The sequence below is a fragment of the Culex pipiens genome, chromosome 2 (genome assembly GCF_016801865.2).
Source record: "Culex pipiens pallens isolate TS chromosome 2, TS_CPP_V2, whole genome shotgun sequence".
NCBI lineage: Eukaryota > Metazoa > Arthropoda > Insecta > Diptera > Culicidae > Culex > Culex pipiens.
This window is the reverse complement of record NC_068938.1, coordinates 176,520-194,292: the sequence shown is the minus strand read 5'-3', so window position 1 is coordinate 194,292 and position 17,773 is coordinate 176,520. Positions and strand designations below refer to the sequence as shown.

At 35.2% G+C, this 17,773-nt stretch overlaps 2 protein-coding genes across 8 annotated transcripts in view; one reads left to right on the top strand and one right to left on the bottom strand.

Annotated features, from left to right (window-relative positions):
• Positions 1 to 2: 2 nt before the first annotated feature.
• LOC120429076 (uncharacterized) lies at positions 3 to 1,149 on the top strand. 2 transcript variants are annotated; one of them, XM_039594231.2, is made up of 3 exons: positions 3 to 604; positions 662 to 852; positions 941 to 1,149. In XM_039594231.2, the coding sequence occupies exons 1-3, from the start codon at positions 45 to 47 to the stop codon at positions 1,141 to 1,143; spliced, it is 954 nt and encodes a 317-aa protein (XP_039450165.1). In that variant the 5' UTR covers positions 3 to 44; the 3' UTR covers positions 1,144 to 1,149. The 2 variants fall into 2 exon arrangements, 1 of the variants encoding a protein (XP_039450165.1); XR_005607207.2 differs by having other exon boundaries at positions 465 to 604; positions 662 to 887.
• The window catches only part of LOC120429839 (muscle-specific protein 300 kDa), a 69,278-nt gene continuing 52,566 nt past the window's right edge, over positions 1,062 to 17,773 (bottom strand). For 3 of the 6 annotated variants that reach the window (XM_052707386.1, XM_052707387.1, XM_052707390.1), the window contains 10 exons: positions 14,104 to 14,211; positions 13,883 to 14,044; positions 7,684 to 13,818; positions 7,062 to 7,622; positions 3,430 to 6,347; positions 3,265 to 3,300; positions 2,537 to 3,169; positions 2,343 to 2,478; positions 2,103 to 2,158; positions 1,062 to 1,584 (listed from right to left, as the gene is read on the bottom strand). In XM_052707386.1, coding sequence (XP_052563346.1) covers positions 1,350 to 1,584; positions 2,103 to 2,158; positions 2,343 to 2,478; positions 2,537 to 3,169; positions 3,265 to 3,300; positions 3,430 to 6,347; positions 7,062 to 7,622; positions 7,684 to 13,818; positions 13,883 to 14,044; positions 14,104 to 14,211 — 10,980 coding nt within the window. In that variant the 3' untranslated portion in view covers positions 1,062 to 1,349. Of the gene's footprint in view, positions 1,585 to 2,102; positions 2,159 to 2,342; positions 2,479 to 2,536; positions 3,170 to 3,264; positions 3,301 to 3,429; positions 6,348 to 7,061; positions 7,623 to 7,683; positions 13,819 to 13,882; positions 14,045 to 14,103; positions 14,212 to 16,083; positions 17,768 to 17,773 lie in introns of those variants that run through there. The other 3 variants (XM_039594227.2, XM_052707389.1, XM_052707388.1) reach the window with 3 other exon arrangements.

Genomic DNA, 17,773 nt, shown 5'->3' with positions numbered 1-17,773 from the left:
ATAGTTGCTGTGAAAAGTAACAAAGTCGGTTGCTACCTAGTTGCATGTTGCCAAGTAACACTAAACAGTTTTTACTTGTCTTCCAAATGGCAAGTCTGTTGAACTTAGCAGTGTTGTTTCATCTGATTTCGATATGTCTCGGAATAATAAGAATTGGCTGGGAAGAATTCATCAAGCATGAATTGCGAACAACGAAAAAAAAGTTGCGGTTATTAGAAAATGATGGAATGCTGATTATGTTGCAACTAATCAGCTTTCACAATCTGACTGTTCAAATTTTTGGAATGCTTCGTGCGAAGCGCACCTTCGTGTCTCCGTTCAGCAACGCTATTAGCTTCTCTTCAAAATGTTGGCTGTTTCTTGCAATCGAAGCTTTAGTGTTTGATATATTAAAGCTTTTGCTAAGTTTACAATTGAGTCAGGGCTTAACTCTAGAGACAGAAGGTGTATTAATTAACGGTATAGAAATGTACAATATTGATATTTACTGGAACATATTTTGGAACCAAATTCAATTTTCAAACTCATGCTGTGGAGTGTCTTTTTACAAAGATTGGAGAAACATAATATGGAGAAATTTAGATCAAGAGCGTATTTATACCCAGTAAGTGAATATTTGAGTTGCTTTCCTCCCAAAACATACTTACTTTTATACTTACAGGCTAGTCAAAAACAACAAAACAATAGTTCCATCAAGCTGCTGCCAATCTCAGGCTTTGTGCAATATTGTAGCTGTAAAGATCGAATACGATGGAAGTTTTGTTGATATATCTGATTTTGAAACCGTCAATGTGTTTCAAAATGGATGTTTATCGTCATTTATTCAAAATGCCACCGACAGAATAGAAATTGGTATGGCAATTACGTTTTCCAGCATCACAATTCAAGTAAGATGATTGACTTGTTCAAGTTCTAAATCATAAATTGTGATTTGTTCCAGCTTGTTACAATAATTGTTCACCGCATTATGTTCTTGAAAAATCGGGAATACTTGTAAAAGCAGAATATACAACTAGTAGGCAGTTCATGAGCATGTGGAGAATGGTGTTTAATGAATTCGTTCAAAACAATTATTTGTATTTGTTGAACTTTTTATTTTGTTTATTAGACATTGTAAACATAAAAATCAAATTATACATATAATGGTAACTTGTAAAAATAAATGTATAAAGGAAACTTAACTCATAAGTAACTTGCTTTTGTTTCAGTTAAAAAAAGATCACCAGAAGAGTGGTACAACAATAGAAAAAATACTTATCCCTACACTACATATTAATGTTAAATGCTAGTTTTATTGCACATTCTTCACTGGAAAAAATGGTTTCAAATACATGTCAAAAGCAACCCCTTCAGATAGGTGGGGGTCCGTTTGGATATCGTAGCATTGGTTCTAAGCTGCGTGCAAAGTTATTAGTTAATGTACAGGAGTAGTCTTCACCGTGGGGCATGAGAGTAACTACGCCTAATAGCAATAACAGCATTGCCTGAATTGGTAAAGAAGCGCGTACAACACGGCCCAAGAATCGGTAACTTCTGGTCAACACTGTTGTGTTGATGTGCTCGTCGTCTTCTCCCTCTTGTGCACTGTGAAAGAAATAATTTGTTTATTGAATTAATACATTAACAGTAAAACGATTTTAAGGGTGATACAAAGTAGACCGTTTCATGCTTGTTCCTTAAACGTACTGAGTTCAAAATACAAACAAATACAAATTTTCCATTTTTCGCAACAAAAATCTTCAATGCTTTTTCATCATTATTCAGTTCAGTTCTAAATTAGACTAATCAAGAAAAACTGTAAATTTAGTGTGATATCCAAATTATCATCGGACTTTTTGCTGCGTTTTTCATGTTGCATATCGGAAATTTCTGCAAACATGACCAGGTATTAAGCATAAACAATATGTTTTGCATTTTCTAAAAACACACTTTTCATACGTCAAAAATACATGTTCACCAATGCTCAGGACATATGAAGGAACGTGGTCTGAAATACCACCATTTGGTTTTTTATCACCCTTTTTTTGTTTTGATAATATCTACAGTGCAACAAAAACTACGTTGTTTAATTTATACTTGGTATACTAAATCTAGATAATTACTTTGCATTGGACTCTTGTCCGGCTACGCGAGTGAGCGATCCGCTAACGCCTTGAATCTACATAAAAAGAAAATAAAAGTTACTCTATTAACGAAAACATATGTGTAAACGTGTAAAATCATTTTGTGAAGTAAAAAAATAAACTACACTAATTATTTTTACCCAGTTGATCAACAATGTCATCAAATTGTTGAAGCATTATTTAAGTGCGGAATAATATCGCAACTGTAGCAAAACTTACCCCTGGTAGAGTATCTACCGATGCGATACTGTTTGTATCAAATGTTGGATCATAACCCAAGGCAGCGGCAATTTTTATTGTATACATTTCCACCAGTCTTCGTATTGAGTGGAATCTTAGTCTCAAATCTGTTAACCTGAAAAAAGATAATGTTTTGTAGTGTTGAATTGGACTAACTACTTGAACTTCCATACTTTGCATATATCTCATCAAATTGCTGGGACTTGTTGGCTTCCAAATATTTTGTAAGCTGAGATGTTGTCTCCTGTAAACTCACGACACGTGGCTCACAACGAACTAAATCACTGCGCAACTCTCTAAAGGTTTTATATTTTCGCTCAATGAGTTTCATGTCGGAAGTCAAATCAATTGGTTCAGAACTTTTGATTTTGTTTTCTGTTTGCTCTAGCCAAGCGCAAAGTTCAGTAACTGTCCGATGGAATTCTTTGTTGTCCATCAGCGCATGGTGTAACTGGGATTGCCAATGTGACGCTAGACTACAAACTTTCTCCCATCGTTGGTTGTCTGCTTGAAGACGTTCGCGTAATCTGACCGCCTTTTCTGTATCCAGTGTGTGCGTCGCCAAATGTTCGCCAACAATGTTGAGCGACTTTATTATGCTTTTGTGACTATCCAGATCTAACAGAAATTCCCGGTGGTCCTGAATGGTATCCTCCAGCGTGTCGATGTCCGTCGGAGGATTGGTGTGTTGACTTTTCTGATTTGCCTCTGCCATTTGTAACCATTGCTCAAGTCGCCATAGGTCGTTATCAATTTGTTGCCAGTTTCGGTTTGTACACAAAGGACATGTGAGATAATCGTCATTGCTGTAACATAAATAAATTTTAATTTGTTGGTGTATCACAATTAAAACAGAATTAAATATTAATTTGTATTAAAAAAAAGCGTAAAAAACACTTACTGTACACATATGAAATTGTAAGCAATTGGGAAAGATCTAGAGGTAAGAAATGTAAAGCATATTAAGTATTAGGCATAGATGTCAATGACTGCGAAAGATGTATTAGAATGTTATTGACAGTAACGAGAATATAAAACATTGATATTTTTTTGCACGCTAACATACCTCAGTTCTTCTAATTTTTGTTGCTTAGATCGCCATTCTGTTTGATACTGCGTGAATTTATCGCATTCAATAGTTACCAGCTTATTCATAGTATCTTCCTCGTCACTCTGAGTTTCAGACAAAACCATAAGATTGAGATGCTTTATCAGCTCAATCGATGATTCACAAGTGGCGGACACTTTAGATACTTTTTGAGTTGACGTCATGAAATTATTCACGTTTATTTCATTTATCGCTGTATGCAGATTTTCCAAGTGTCCTCTTGCCTCGACGAGAGCTGATTCAAGTTGATATTGATATGCTTCCTTAGCAGTAATTGATTTACCGTGAGACAAAGCTGGCAAGGTATTGACTTGAACAGCAGAATCTTTTTCAAAACATTCCGTTTGTATTTGAGAGCTGTGCTGGCTTTTTTGCTTGTCCGATTCCTGAATAGTTTCCGACAATAATGCATCTAGACTTGATTTGATGTTATTTGCAAAATCATGGTATTCTTGTATCTTCAAATGAATACTGTTTGGCATTGATAGTCTCTGTATTAAACTGGTGCCTAACTCGTCCTGCTTATCAAATAGATTGATTACAAATCGCAGTTCGTTATGAAGATCACGTAGTCGTTTTCTTTTTATTTCCGGTGTATCGTCTTTAGCTTCTGATAAATGCTTGATGTTTATTACTTGCACATCAATTTGTGTCAATGCCATTATTATATTCTCATATTCATTGATAAATACTGTGTGCATAGTTTGTAAATCACTTAGCTCCTTTTTAAGATTGTTTGATCTCCACAAAAGACATTCCCATATCGACAGAATCCTCTTGGCCACATTAGTAACATTCCTCATATTAGCTGCATCAGCTCTCTCGTGTTTGTTGAGAGAGACAAACAATTTTCTCAATATATGTGATATAGGTTCCTGAGCAATCATGTCAGATTGTCGTATAGCGAGTTCTTCAAATATTTCACTTATGTTTTCTATGTTCACTGATGACTGGTAAAAGTTTTCCAGTGTATCTAAGTACCTGTTGCATTTTTCAACCCATTCTTGGTGAGAATTTGTTATTTTTTCAATTTCCAGCAACATATTCCAAATTGACAACAAATCTGCCTTGCGTTTCGTTGATTCCAAGCAAATATTTTTCCACCTTAGTTCCAAATTGTTTATATCATGAAGTACATGCTTTCTATCAATGTGAACGTTCCATGACTCTACATCAGTGAACAACATCTCACATAGATTTAAAACCTCGCCTACATTTCCACTGTTGCTTTCAATTGATCGTTGTAAATTGTCGTATTGGTCCATTAGTATGTTTAAAGTAGAATCATCCAACGTTTCAAACAAAAACGGAGATTTCAAATCGTGTTCAATTATGTTCATCCATGTTTTAATATCTTCGATTCTGCGTTGCAGGGAAATGGTAGTACTATTGACTTCCTGTATTTTCTGAGTCCTATTGTGACAATGTGTCTTTAGCCTTTTCCAGTTAGAATTGAGGAGTTCAAGCTTTGATTTAATCTCCAGCTGTTCGTCTCCCTTTTGTAAATTGTTAGCTAAATCAACCCCAACTATATTAAACCACTCTATTTCATTTTCTTTCAGCAACAGCTCTTGAAGCAAAAGTTCCTCAACAGATTTTATGAACGTTGCGTCGTCTTCACACGTTTGATATTTGTTGGAATCATTGATACGGTTTTCAAACTCCATCATCCAGTTTGTTAAAATTATGTATTGCTGAGAAAATAGCTTAAGGTTTTGTAACCTTTCCTGCATTTGCTTCAAAAGAACTGATAATGAATAGTCCAGTTTTTCGAACATTTGCCAAAGCTGCCAGACCCGTTGATGAATTAACTTAGCATCGAATACACTGATACGTTGTTTCAGCTCATCCCGTATTTCATTCGTAGTGGTCAATGTATCCTTTATTCCAACCAAACGTAATTGTTCATTTTTCAACATGTTCAGATGATGTTGAGATGCTCCAAGACTATCTATTTTCACATCTTCTAGGCAACGGGTTAGCTCCACTAAATTGTAATGGATCTGATCACACTTCGAATGGAAGTGTTCGTGCAGATTCGCTATCCTGGATAGAAATTCAATCCATGTTTCGATACTTTCTTTTAGCTTGGCAGTTTGTTGGGATAGTTTTCCGTGGTCACTCCGGATTTGAATCATTATATGTTCATCCTTTGTAAAACTTAGAATTTCTGAAGTTTCTCGTTGCATATCGTCCAAGTCTTGTTCAATTTGTGGAAACAGCATTTGTAATTCATTTACTTTGTTTTGCATTTTGGAAATCTCCTTCAGACTTATGTAAACAAGCTGAAGACTGTACTTTTCACGTTCAATGTAACTAATAGATTGCTTCAATGTGGATTTGATACTGTTGTATTTGTCCCAGTGACGCAATCTGCTTTCTATGTCAACTAAGCGACTTTCAGCCGTTGTTATGCAGTAACTATGTTGTTCGTTCAGGCAATTATATTTGGCTGCATGGCTCATTTCGATACTCGATTTTTTCATGATGAGTGCTCTTAAATCCTTTAGTAAGTGAGCAATCAAAGAATACTGATTCCTTAGCTTACGCAGCTCTGTATCATTACATGGTGTATCCTGTTCAAGGAATGTCTTCACAAATGTCATGTAATTGTCCCAAAAATTGATGAAATTTTCATCATTTCCATGCAATATTATTTTTTGCATCAAGCATTGGTACTGCTCCAACGAATCTTGCAATAAAGATTGGGAAATTAAATGCAAGTTTTTAACCTCGCTTTCTGGTAGGTTTCCATTTTGCTTGCCATTTAAAATATCTTCTAAGCGGGATTCTGTAGCACATAAATTGATCATATATTCTCGGAGGTGCTTTACTTTTGATTCCAAGTCGGTATTAAAATCATGATCTCCATAGCTCTGTAACGAAATAAATCAACAAAAAAATATGCATTAAAATTTTCATAATTATTGTGTCACAAAATACCACAGCCAATTTTTAATTTAGCTGGAGCCTCATTTTTTTTAAATTTCAAACTTGTGTAGATATGGTATTAGAGTGTAACACAAATTGCTTTTTTGCGGGCATTCAGGGGCTTGTTCCGGTGGGTGAACTGAGACAAAATTCCAATTATGAGCATTATTGGACTGAACAGGAGCGGGCGCTTCGCCTATGATTTGTAAGTGGAAATTAACACTCAAAATGATTTTTTTTTCAGCTGTCAATTATTGATGTTGAAAACAATGCTATTGATGACCTATATTCCTCAAAAATTGTCATTTTGAAAAATGTCTTCTCATGGGTTAAATGCCTTTTTGAATTCAAAGGTGGATCTCTTATATTTGAGATTAAGGCTCAATAGATCAAATTTTGTGTTATACTCTAATATGGTATCATCGTGTTGCCTACATGTTTGAAAAATAAAGCTAAATGATTCAATATCAAAACACTAAACTAGCAGACTGTTGTCTATCATTCAGATAGCGACATTTCTAAAAAAAAATACTTTAAGTTTGAATGCAAACCTAAAATATACTATTGCGTCTAATTACACTCGTATTTGAAATATGGACTAAGCACTGTAATGAGAACAAAAGTTCTGAAAGTTCGAAAAATAGTTTTGTCATACGAACCTGTTGTAAGTTATCAAATAGTTGCTGTGCTTGACTAAGCACAAATCGGTTCTCGTTACTCTGGAAATTGTTGGATTCCATGTCAGCCTTGTGAGAGATAACATTTTCTTCTATTTCTTCTATTTTATGACTGAAGTCTTCAATTTCCAATATCAATGGACCAGTCACGTTAAACCCGACTTGCACGTTTATATTGTTTATCAGGTCCTTAAGTTGCTCCAAGTCCTTCCTTTTATCAACAATTAAGTTTTGATAAACTTCCAACTGAGATATCTCGTTCATGTATTCCAACGTATCTGTATCAGACGCCTCGTGCTCTACCCAATGCTTTACATTTTTGCAAACATCATGATAGTGTTGCCATAATTTCACAGCCTTTTCGTATCGTTGGCATAACTCCTTTAAACTTTCCCGTGTATTTTGCCAAACAACTGTGATTTTCTGCACTGTTTCTTGGATTTCTAATGAAACACTTTCGTCGGATGTTTCTATCAATGGTTGAGCTATTGATTTCAAATCTTCAACAGTATTTTTTCTACTGTCAATTTCAATTAAAAGAGCCTAAAAATATAAAAAATAGTTGGTTATTTGCAGTACAATGCTGAATAATTTAAATAATTACATCAAGTCTCTCCGTTGCGGTCAATAATCTTTGGTAGTCGGCATTTTCCTGTAGCTGCATCAACTCCATCATAAACTCAGTTTCTTGAATGTGTTCTTGAATCATTTCCAGTTGCCGATGAAATTTGTTCCACAAGGTTAACCTGTGCTTCAGTTGAATTATTATATTTCCACATCTTTGTTCCAGGTCGTTATGTGTAGTCTGAAGCAAAGACAAAGCCCGTTCGGTTTGCAACGGTGAAACTGATACTTTTAGATTCATTGGTAATGTATGAAGCATTTGCCTTAATCTCATCAGTTTGTTCCACGAATCGCTCAACAACAGTTGACATTGAATACAATCATCAAGAGATTTCTGTACATCCGGACGTTTGCAATTGACATTTGTTGTGTCCAAGATTTTGGAAATTTGAGACAAATTAATTTCCTCTTCCTTGATACCATTCTCAATGTCTTCCAAAAATTTGAAAAATGTTTCCGCTGCTTCGTATTCCTCGTTAATTTGCTGAGAGATGTTTCGGGAAATTCCAAATATGTCACTTATTTTTTCTGTATTAGAATCAGCTCCCAAGGCGATTTGACCCAATTCTGAGTCGATTAGATGAATTCGCGTACGGAGCATTTGAATTTTTTCAATGTACGCATACAGATCTTCTTGGGATTTAAGTACTCCTTTGGTGTTGTTGAACAATGTAGTGATTTCTTGTAGCTCTTGCTCTATAAACGCGATTTTATCTCTGACTGTAGTTGAGTCAGTTTTCATTGATTCAGAAATATTGGTTTGAATTTGTGATATTGTAGAAGAAATATCCAACCAATTTTCGAGAAGCTGACCATGCAACTGTCGTTGTAAAGGTTCATCACTGACGTTTACTGTCGAAAGTGCTCTATCAAATGAATCACAAGCACTTTTGTACACTTTGTTATTGAGCACTTCATATTGAGCTTTAATTTCCCAAAAATTACGCATATCCTCTACTGGAGTGTCAACCAAATTTGAAGGAATGTGTATTTCACGCAGCGTTTTTTGGCAAGAACATATCCATTCACCTAGCTTGTCTGCTGAATTGTTGTAATTATTCCAGTGCAATTTGTATTTGACCAACATGTTCAAATGAAGTGAAACTTCTTCCCTTAGTTGCACAATGACTGTCAAAGCTTCATTGCTTTCTTTTTCTAAGATTGGGGCTGAAACATGTTCTTGCATTTTTTTGGCCACGTCATTCTGCTGTATCATCTTTGCATGATGATAAACAATATCTTGGTACAGTGACTCATACAGCGTTATAAACTGTTCAAAATCTTCAGAAGACACATTCTGTAAATCGGGAACACGTTGTTGTGCTATTTGCAGCCATTGAGATTCATTACGCATTTCCTTTTGAAGTATGGTCCACTTGCTTGCTACTTGCGCTAACTTTGCTGCTTTATCCACAGCTTTTTCCAATATTGACGCTGTTTGGTTGTATAAAGATGAATGCAGCTCTGCATGTTTCAGTCGCGTTATTGGGTCCAGATTAGATTCAAGCGACTCGAGAATCATTTTACAGTGATTTAAATTGACAAAAAACTTTCGATATCGTTGCATTTCTTCCTGAAGCTCTTCTAGACTGTTTGTGACGATGTTATTTTTTATAAAACTTTCTGCAGCATCTGTGATATCTTGGAATTCAAGGAGTGTTTGTTCATATTCTTCTGCCAAACTATTCAGCTGATTTAACTTGTTGCGTTCTATTATTACAGAATGTGACAATTTTCGCGATTTTTTCCCGGCTGTCTCCAGTAATGTTTCAAAGTAACTATCAAATGTGCTATCCATTATTGTTTGGAGTTCAGTTGGTACAGAGCGCAATCGTTTTGCGCACTCCAAATATTGCTGTTCTAATTCATCCAGTTGAAGTAGTTTTTTATTGATGGGTAATGTTTCATTGTTTATAACATTGGATAATTTTTCATCAATAACATCAAATTGTGCATTGACATACTGTAATGTTCCAGCCAAATCATCGGTGTAAACTTGTTTTCGACGGTATTCTGTTTCCAAACTGGTAATTTCATTGTCAAGATGTCTCAATTCATTTGCTGTTAATTCAAAACATTTCACAACGTCGTTATTCGGCTGTGTATTGTTGCTTGTAATGAAAATAATTATTCTTTGTATAATTTCCAGTATATACACCAATCTCTGCCTATGCATTTCACAGATTCTGAAGCAATCTGTTTTGTCCAGGTTTTTCGATTTGTTTATATCAGCTATTATTTCCTCTGTTGGCGTACTGATTGATTCTAGTATCTCGAAAAGAATTTGATTTTGCATAGTTGCATCGGTAGAATTTTCTTGCAACAAAGACAATGCTTTTCCTAAGCCCAGATAATCATGCTCTTGGTTTTCAGCATCAACCGAAGTAGTCCTGAGAGCATTTGGGTATGATGTTTGCACAGAATTACCAGCTCTATACACATTTTCCAGCATACTGGCCATTTCACTCCATGGTACTTTTTTGTGCTCAGCATAGCTTTGTTGGGATTTCAAGATGGACAAATAATTGTGTAGTCCTAAGGTTACAATCTTTTCATCCAATATCACCTCATTGATTATAAACGACTCAGAACGGTGAGGAGTAGGATCAATATCTAACTGAACGTGAATATCGAGATCACTTTTTGAATCAACGTTTGTCTCTGATATGATAGTTTTTTTAACTGTGAATGCGTCAATTTCTGCACAACTGTCAGGAATTTCAAATTGTGCTGTGACTTCAACTTGCAAAGGTAGTTTACCGTCGGATTTTCTTTTCTTCATTTTCTTTTTGCTTTTTTCAGAGCTAGTTTTACCGTTTTTGCTGTTGTCGGTACAGGGAATTTCAATCTTGCTTACGCCAGTTGGTGGTTCAGGGTTTGTTTGTGCTTGGTTATCCACTACATCGATTACAATTGTTTGGGTATCTTGATTGACATTCTCCACACCGGATGTATTTGGGGTATCACATTTCCCCAAAACCATGGCTGTTTTATGAATAGGACTAGTTTGAATTTGTACATCACTCTTTGTCTCCTGAGTTACAGGTGATGTAGCGTTTTCTTGAAGAATCTGTTCGGTTTCCACGTAAGCATCAAGAATTTCAGGTTGTATAGTCTGTATACTTTCATGAAGCACAAGCACATCTTGTTTTGATGGTTCAAAACTTATCGGACTTGTTTGGATCGAATGGTGTGTGTAGGTTACTTCATCTTTTACTGCCAAATTAATAATACTTGTAACAAGAGGCTCCACAATTTCACCAACGTTTTCTATCGTTTGTATTTCCATCTCAGCGGTTTTTGTAATGATGGTTTGATTTGCCGTGTTTACTACATCAATAACTGGAGTTTCTGCAGATTTATCCATAAACTCACTTTTGCTCACTTCAGTTTGAGATTCTTGTTCTATTTGATGCTTTGGAGAAGTGTTGAGCGTTTGTGTTTCGATTTCGCATACTTGCATTGTTGTTTGAATTTCTTTTGCTTCGCATGCAACAGCTGATGTCTGTATGGGCGATGTTTGGTGAGACATTTTGAATATTTCGGGTTCTGGAGACGTTTGCATTGATTTTTGTTCTATATCGATAGGAACAATTAACTTTTCAGAAGTAAGTTTCGATACTTCTTGATCCAATCCAAAATCTGGATGTTCAAACTCAACGGGAGTTGTTTGTTGTTGAACATCTTCAACGTAAACTGCTTCTATAACCTCAGTTGAAACGATTAATCGTTCCTGTATAAATGATGACGTTTCAATAGGCTCGTCAACGATGCTTTCTTGTGTTTCATTGATTCTTTGTTCTTCAGCACGAGAATCAAGTGCAATTGATTCAACTGGTACAACTGGCGATTCTAACATTTCCGTGTTTATAGCCTTATCAGTTTCATTGCGTTGCTTCTTCTTCTTGCGTTTTTTCTTCTTTTGTGATTCATCAGTTTCAGATTCCCCATCGACTGTCGTTTTATCAGCATCATATCCTTTATCGAAGTCGATATCGCTTAGTCCTGGAATTTTTCCAGATGCCAGCAGATCTTTAGAAAGATTACTTTCTTCGATTCTCGAAGGGTCCTCTGTGGGAACTGTTTTTGAATCAGTATGGCCGATTTCAATCAGACTTACACTAATTTTCTTTGCATCTAATGGAACAATGTTCATTGTGAGTTTTATAGAACTTTGTTCTTCTTTCGTTGAAGCAACCTGAACTTTAAGTTTTCCATCAGATTCACATTTGGTTTGTTGTATATCTGTGAGCTGTTCTTTTCTGTCATCGCCGCATGTTTCATTGTCTGCTATTACATCTTCGTGCTTACTTTTAGTTTCATAAGATTCAATCATTGCTTCACCTATACGTGTTTCCTCCGAAGGTACATCTGGCGCTGGTGATTTTATACCGTCGTCTTTACTGTCGGTTTCCAAAGATTCAGCAACTGGTAAACTATCATATTTCTCCTTTGGATGGACATCATCAGGCGTTGGTTCTATGCCTTTGTCTGTTAAAGCTGTAGCTGGCTCAGGTTGTATGATTGATGTGTCTAATACTGAAGCATTTTCTGTAGAAGGTTTTTTGATTTCATTCATTGAAATTTGTGCTTCAAGTGCTACGTCAACAACTTGCTGTTCACTTTCTTGAATTTCCTCCGATTCTTTACATATCAAAGAAATTTCTTGAACAGTTTCTGCGCCATGTATTGACATTGATTGTTCATCTTGATATACTTTCTCTGGTGTGGTAGAATCATCGTTATTTGTTGATGGTAATGTCGGGAACTGAGGTGCAACATCGATGTAACTTGATCCTGTTTTCAAACTTTGTGGCCAAATTTCATCACAAATAACTTCCGGTTTCATCATTTCAAAACGAACAGTCCGGGCTGTTGTTGTGTTATCGGGTTTACAAACACTTCCAAACTCTCCTACAGTTATTGATTCTGATGGAGGCCAGATGTCACCGACGGGTTCTACGACTGATGCATTTAAGTTTGAATCTGTTTTTGCTGTAAGATTTGAGTAAGGCTCAGATGTACTTTGCAGACTAAATACGGTACTAGTACTTGGTGAATCAACAACAGAAGCAATCAAATCTACTTTAAGTGCATCGGATTCGAATACCTGAGAATCTTGCTCCTGGGTGTCCAGTAGCTCGGATTCCTTTTTAACTATCGTATCAACTACATGTTCTTGAATATTGTCCAGGATCTCCCCAACAATGTTGCGTGCGACATGAACTTCCTCGCTTACAAATTTTGGTTGTTGGACTTCCAGCACTGTTCCCTCAATTACTGGGGGTAAAATTGTAGCATCCAACGTACTGATACTTGGAATTTCACATGGGCCAATAGATTGTATTGGCTGTATAGTCTTTCTTAAGGTGATTTTTTTAGAACCATCTTTATCCACCACGATCTCTGTTGTACTATCATCTGGTTCGACAAATGTACTTTCAAACTGAGAGGGAATATTTTGCAGAAGTAATTCTGATGATTTTCTACCTTCTCCTTCTTGAGGGTGAGTGTACTTTGCTTCTACAATTATATCATCTGTTGTACCCATTAGCGGAGTATTGCGCACATTTGAAATTTGAAGAGTTTCTTGACCATTTGATACAGACTGAATAATAAGTATATTGTCCGTGGAACCAGTTTTGTGGGTTTGAGATGATGTATCTTGTTGTACAACAGGAGCTTTATTGTAAACATCAAGTGAAACTGGAGGACTGGTTTGCATTTCAGTGTTCACCATAGTGCTTTCAATCGGTTTTAGTTTTTGTGTCAGTCGTTGAATGTTGTTTTCAACAATAAGTGTTTTCTCTCGCATTGTCCTTATGATAGCGCTTAGGTTCTCCTTTAGCAACTTTGTTCTATCAGATACATCTGAATACATCAAAAACTCGTCAGTTTTTTCATATATTGCTCTGGCGTTAGTTTCCTTCACAGTTAGATTGCGAAGAAGGTTTTCGTTTCGATACAACATTTGGTTTATGTCATCTTCCGTACTATCATCATCGACATCATCTAACTGTATTGATGATGTCGATAACCAACTTTCGATCTCTTCTAATAGTGAAAGATATGCTTGTACTTCTTTTTTACGCTGTTCTCTAATTTTCAATGTTTGCTGAGAAAATAAAGCAGAAAAGATATTAAAAGAGGAACATTTCAATAAATGGAACAAAAATTACCTGTATTTTTTCCAATCCATCGTGCGCTCTTTGCCGTAGAAAATCAATGCGATCGTCTATCTGACGGATCGACTCTTGTATCTTCATATCAGCATTGGATGGTAATGACATAGAAATTGCGTAATTTTGTTGCTTATAATCTGCTAGTTTTTCAATAAGCACCTGCAAGGAAGATCCCATGTAACATAAGCAGCTGAACTTATGTAATTTGCAATACAAACCTGTAACCCTTTAATCAGATCATTAATGTTGTCATAGGGAAGGTTGTTCATCTTTAGCTCTGCTGATAGTAACGACTCCAAAATATTTTCCACATCATGGGGTAATATCTGAAGATTATAAAAAAACAATTAGGAACATACATTATTTATACATGACAACAGAGCATGCAAATCAAAATCTAGAGAAATTTACCAAATAAAAAAAATAAACCATTCTCTGATTTCAGTAAACATTAAACATCACAATTTTACATAATGCCAGATTAGATGAGAACAAATGCTAATTAGTGCTAAAAAGTGTTAAATCAAAGCTTTGTAGAATATTTGTTTTTATCGCCAACACTAATTAGCTATAATGGAAAACTAAGCTGTAAAACATAAGGGAGAGAACTTCTCAGTAACACAAACTGTATAATTTGAAAATTCTATGTTTGCAAAAACAGTTTTCAAAGCTTGAACATCAGAAAAATATGTAAAATTAATTAATTGTGGGCATAACATCAAGATATCAATGATTCTCAAACTATGTTTGCTCATTTCCCACTTTCTTAAGCCCCATAAATGGCTTATACGCCCCATTAGAAACTTGGCAAAACGCAATTGTTGGACTCACTTAATCGATAAAAGTAATATATTATATTTATTTACATATTAATTGTTTGATTAGGATCTTATTTAAATCACACTAATAAATTTTACTTTAAATGAATATCATTGCTATTAACCTATGTTCACATTTAAAAATTACCATAAAATATGGAATGTTCCGATCGATACGATTGAATAACAAATTTAACTGCGTTGTACAGATTTTAAACGGAGAACTAAAGAAAGTTGATTACACCGCAACCCAAATTATTTGTTCTCTTAAGAGGTGCGTAACCACATATTTATGCATACAAAATATTCCACACTTTTGCTTTTTAGAGTTATTACATTATTAGTATTTTAAACATAAACAGGGTAGACAATAATAAAACCACAACATGCTATTAACACATAAAATCCCAATTTTTGTGTGCTTGTACTTTTATAAACCAGATAAATTTACTACTTCGTCAGCTGTGTGCTATCTTGTGACATAGACCATTTTGGTCGAAAATGAGTTAATGATGACGTTTTGCTATACTTAACAAACACTACAAGATGCTTTTACCCGATTTTGGAAACTCGCTTCCGTTTCCCGGATATCACATTACAAGCTTGTGACATAGACCAATTTAACATCAAAATGATCGTGCACACTTGTGACACGTCATACAAGTTGTTGGAAAATGTGGAAAAAATTTCTTGTTTTTCACAAATTTATGTTGAGACACATTTTCTGAAGGCAAAGCAATCTTTTTTTTGAAAATATACTTATTAAGTTGGTTAAACCATTGATTTAAGTCTATTTTAGTTTGTATGGAAATTCTGTGCACACTTGTGACACGTAGTACAATTTTACTTTCGAAACACACTTGTGACACGTGCTTTTCAGATTTTTGAATGCATAATTTACTGTATCTTTTAACTGGTGTAACCGAATTAGTTGAAACTTGGAGCGTTTGTTAAGCGATTGTATACGAACCGATTGCTTCAAAAAGTTTGGGTCTACCATTCATAGTTTTGAAAATATTTATCATCAATCTTTAAAAATAGATTTTCTCGAAAAGTACTAAATGGTCGTTGTCACAAGATAGCACACAGCTGACGACTTCCAGCTTTTGAGTTGGGAGTTGATGTGTTAACAAAATGGTAAAAACATTCAAGATTGCATAGTTAAGTAATGTAGTTTTTAAATGCAAACACTGAACGAACATATTAGAGATTTGTTTAACAGAGCGATGAATGCGATATTACAATCATGAAACGTCTTTGATAATCAATTTGTGTAAGATTTAATGCGAATTGTTACGTTTCATAATTGTGTTAAGATATGCTGGTTAAAAAATCTATGAGCATTCAATTGATTATACATGACATAAAATACAACGTCACCTGTTTATCTATTGTGCTTTCAGGATCATTCTGTTCAGAATAATTAAGTGCTACGTTGTTCGTTGAACCTAGCGAATGTAGTTCCGTGGGACGTTTGGGAGTATCAGGATCATCGGAATTGGAAATGCTTTGTTTCATGGGAATATTTAGTACTGATGATGTAGTTGTTAGTTTTTTAGCTTCACACTTTGGCTGTCTGTTAGTCTCATTTGCATCATCTTCAGCTAATTGCTTAACGTCAATTGATTTGTTCATGACGTTTGGTGTTGTCAAGCTCGGGAATCTGACAGATTCATTAGATTGATTACATGGCAAAACCTCGTTTGAAGTTATTGCATCTTCTTTTGACTTCAACGTGTAATATAAACATTCAGCTTTATCATAAATTGGTTTGTTCAACCAACATTCATTTTGAGAAAATGATAAAAAGTTGTTGTCAATGCTATGTTCGATACGTTCAATTTCAGTGTGTTTTTTTCCGTTGTTATAAGCTGTGTCCAAAGGTTGTTTTAAACGCTGATTTAAATTTGACGATAAATCTTCTGCCACTGCTGAGCAGCTCTCAATCACAGGTGATGCTAAAATAACATCTTTATCATCATTCTTCCATGTGTTGTCCCGATATTCATTTTGTCCATTCTCTTGTGTTACTCTTGCAGATTCATCACCACTTATTGCTCTTTCATCGTTGAATTTATTTAAACTCTTTTGATAAGATGAATACATCGTCCCTTTTGATTCATCAAATGAACTTTGTACTGTTTGATCTTCACCTAGCTCACTTAATTGAACCGATTTTACGCTTATTTTTTTGTTTTCCTGAACATTTGTTAAATTTTGAGCAACTACTTCTGAGTATAGCAGACCTTTGTTCCAAATATTTTCTGAAACATTTGTGCTGCTATCCATCAAAAGCACACTTGAGCCAGTGGGTTTCAAAGATTCAACATTTTCTGATTCATTAAAAGAAGTATTTATTTTACTGTTGTGAGCTCTCTTCTCTAATTCTGACTGATCTGAAGCTTCGCTTGAACGTGTTGTTTTATGTAAAGGTTCCACTTTAGAATCGAACATGTGGAGTTTCTCACTTATTTCGAATTCTACAGGCACATCATTGCTTTGTAAAGTGTTTTGCATTTTACTAAATACCTCGAGTTCACAATCCATATTCAGATCGCTGCTTTTAGTCAGCCTGCATGATAGGGATTCAATGTTTTCCAAACATTTTATTTCATAATAATGTTTTTCCGCACGTTGCAACTCGGAAAGATAAGTTATTGCAAAAGAATTTAAATGTGATAAATCCACAGCCTCCACAGATTCCTTTGTTTCATCAATGCATCTACTGCTTCCATCCTCCATTTTGATTTCATCCTTTCCTGGAGACGTACTGTCAAAAGTGGTTGAAGCTCTATTTTTATACGATTTTCCTTGTTCAATCTGTTCATAGTACTGTCTTTCAGCATCATTCAGCTTCAGCAGTTCGGCAAATTTTTCAACGGCTAGAGTCTTTAAAAGATAAACAGCTTCATTTGTTGCGAGAGATCCGTTGAGTTGATTTATCGACTTTGTGTTTGAGATCGGTAAGTATTGTGAAATCGATTGTTCACTTTTGAAATAAGTGCTGCAAGTGTACTGTACCGTATCCTTTGATGAGTTGTCTTTTTCTGTGTTCACATTTCCAACCTGG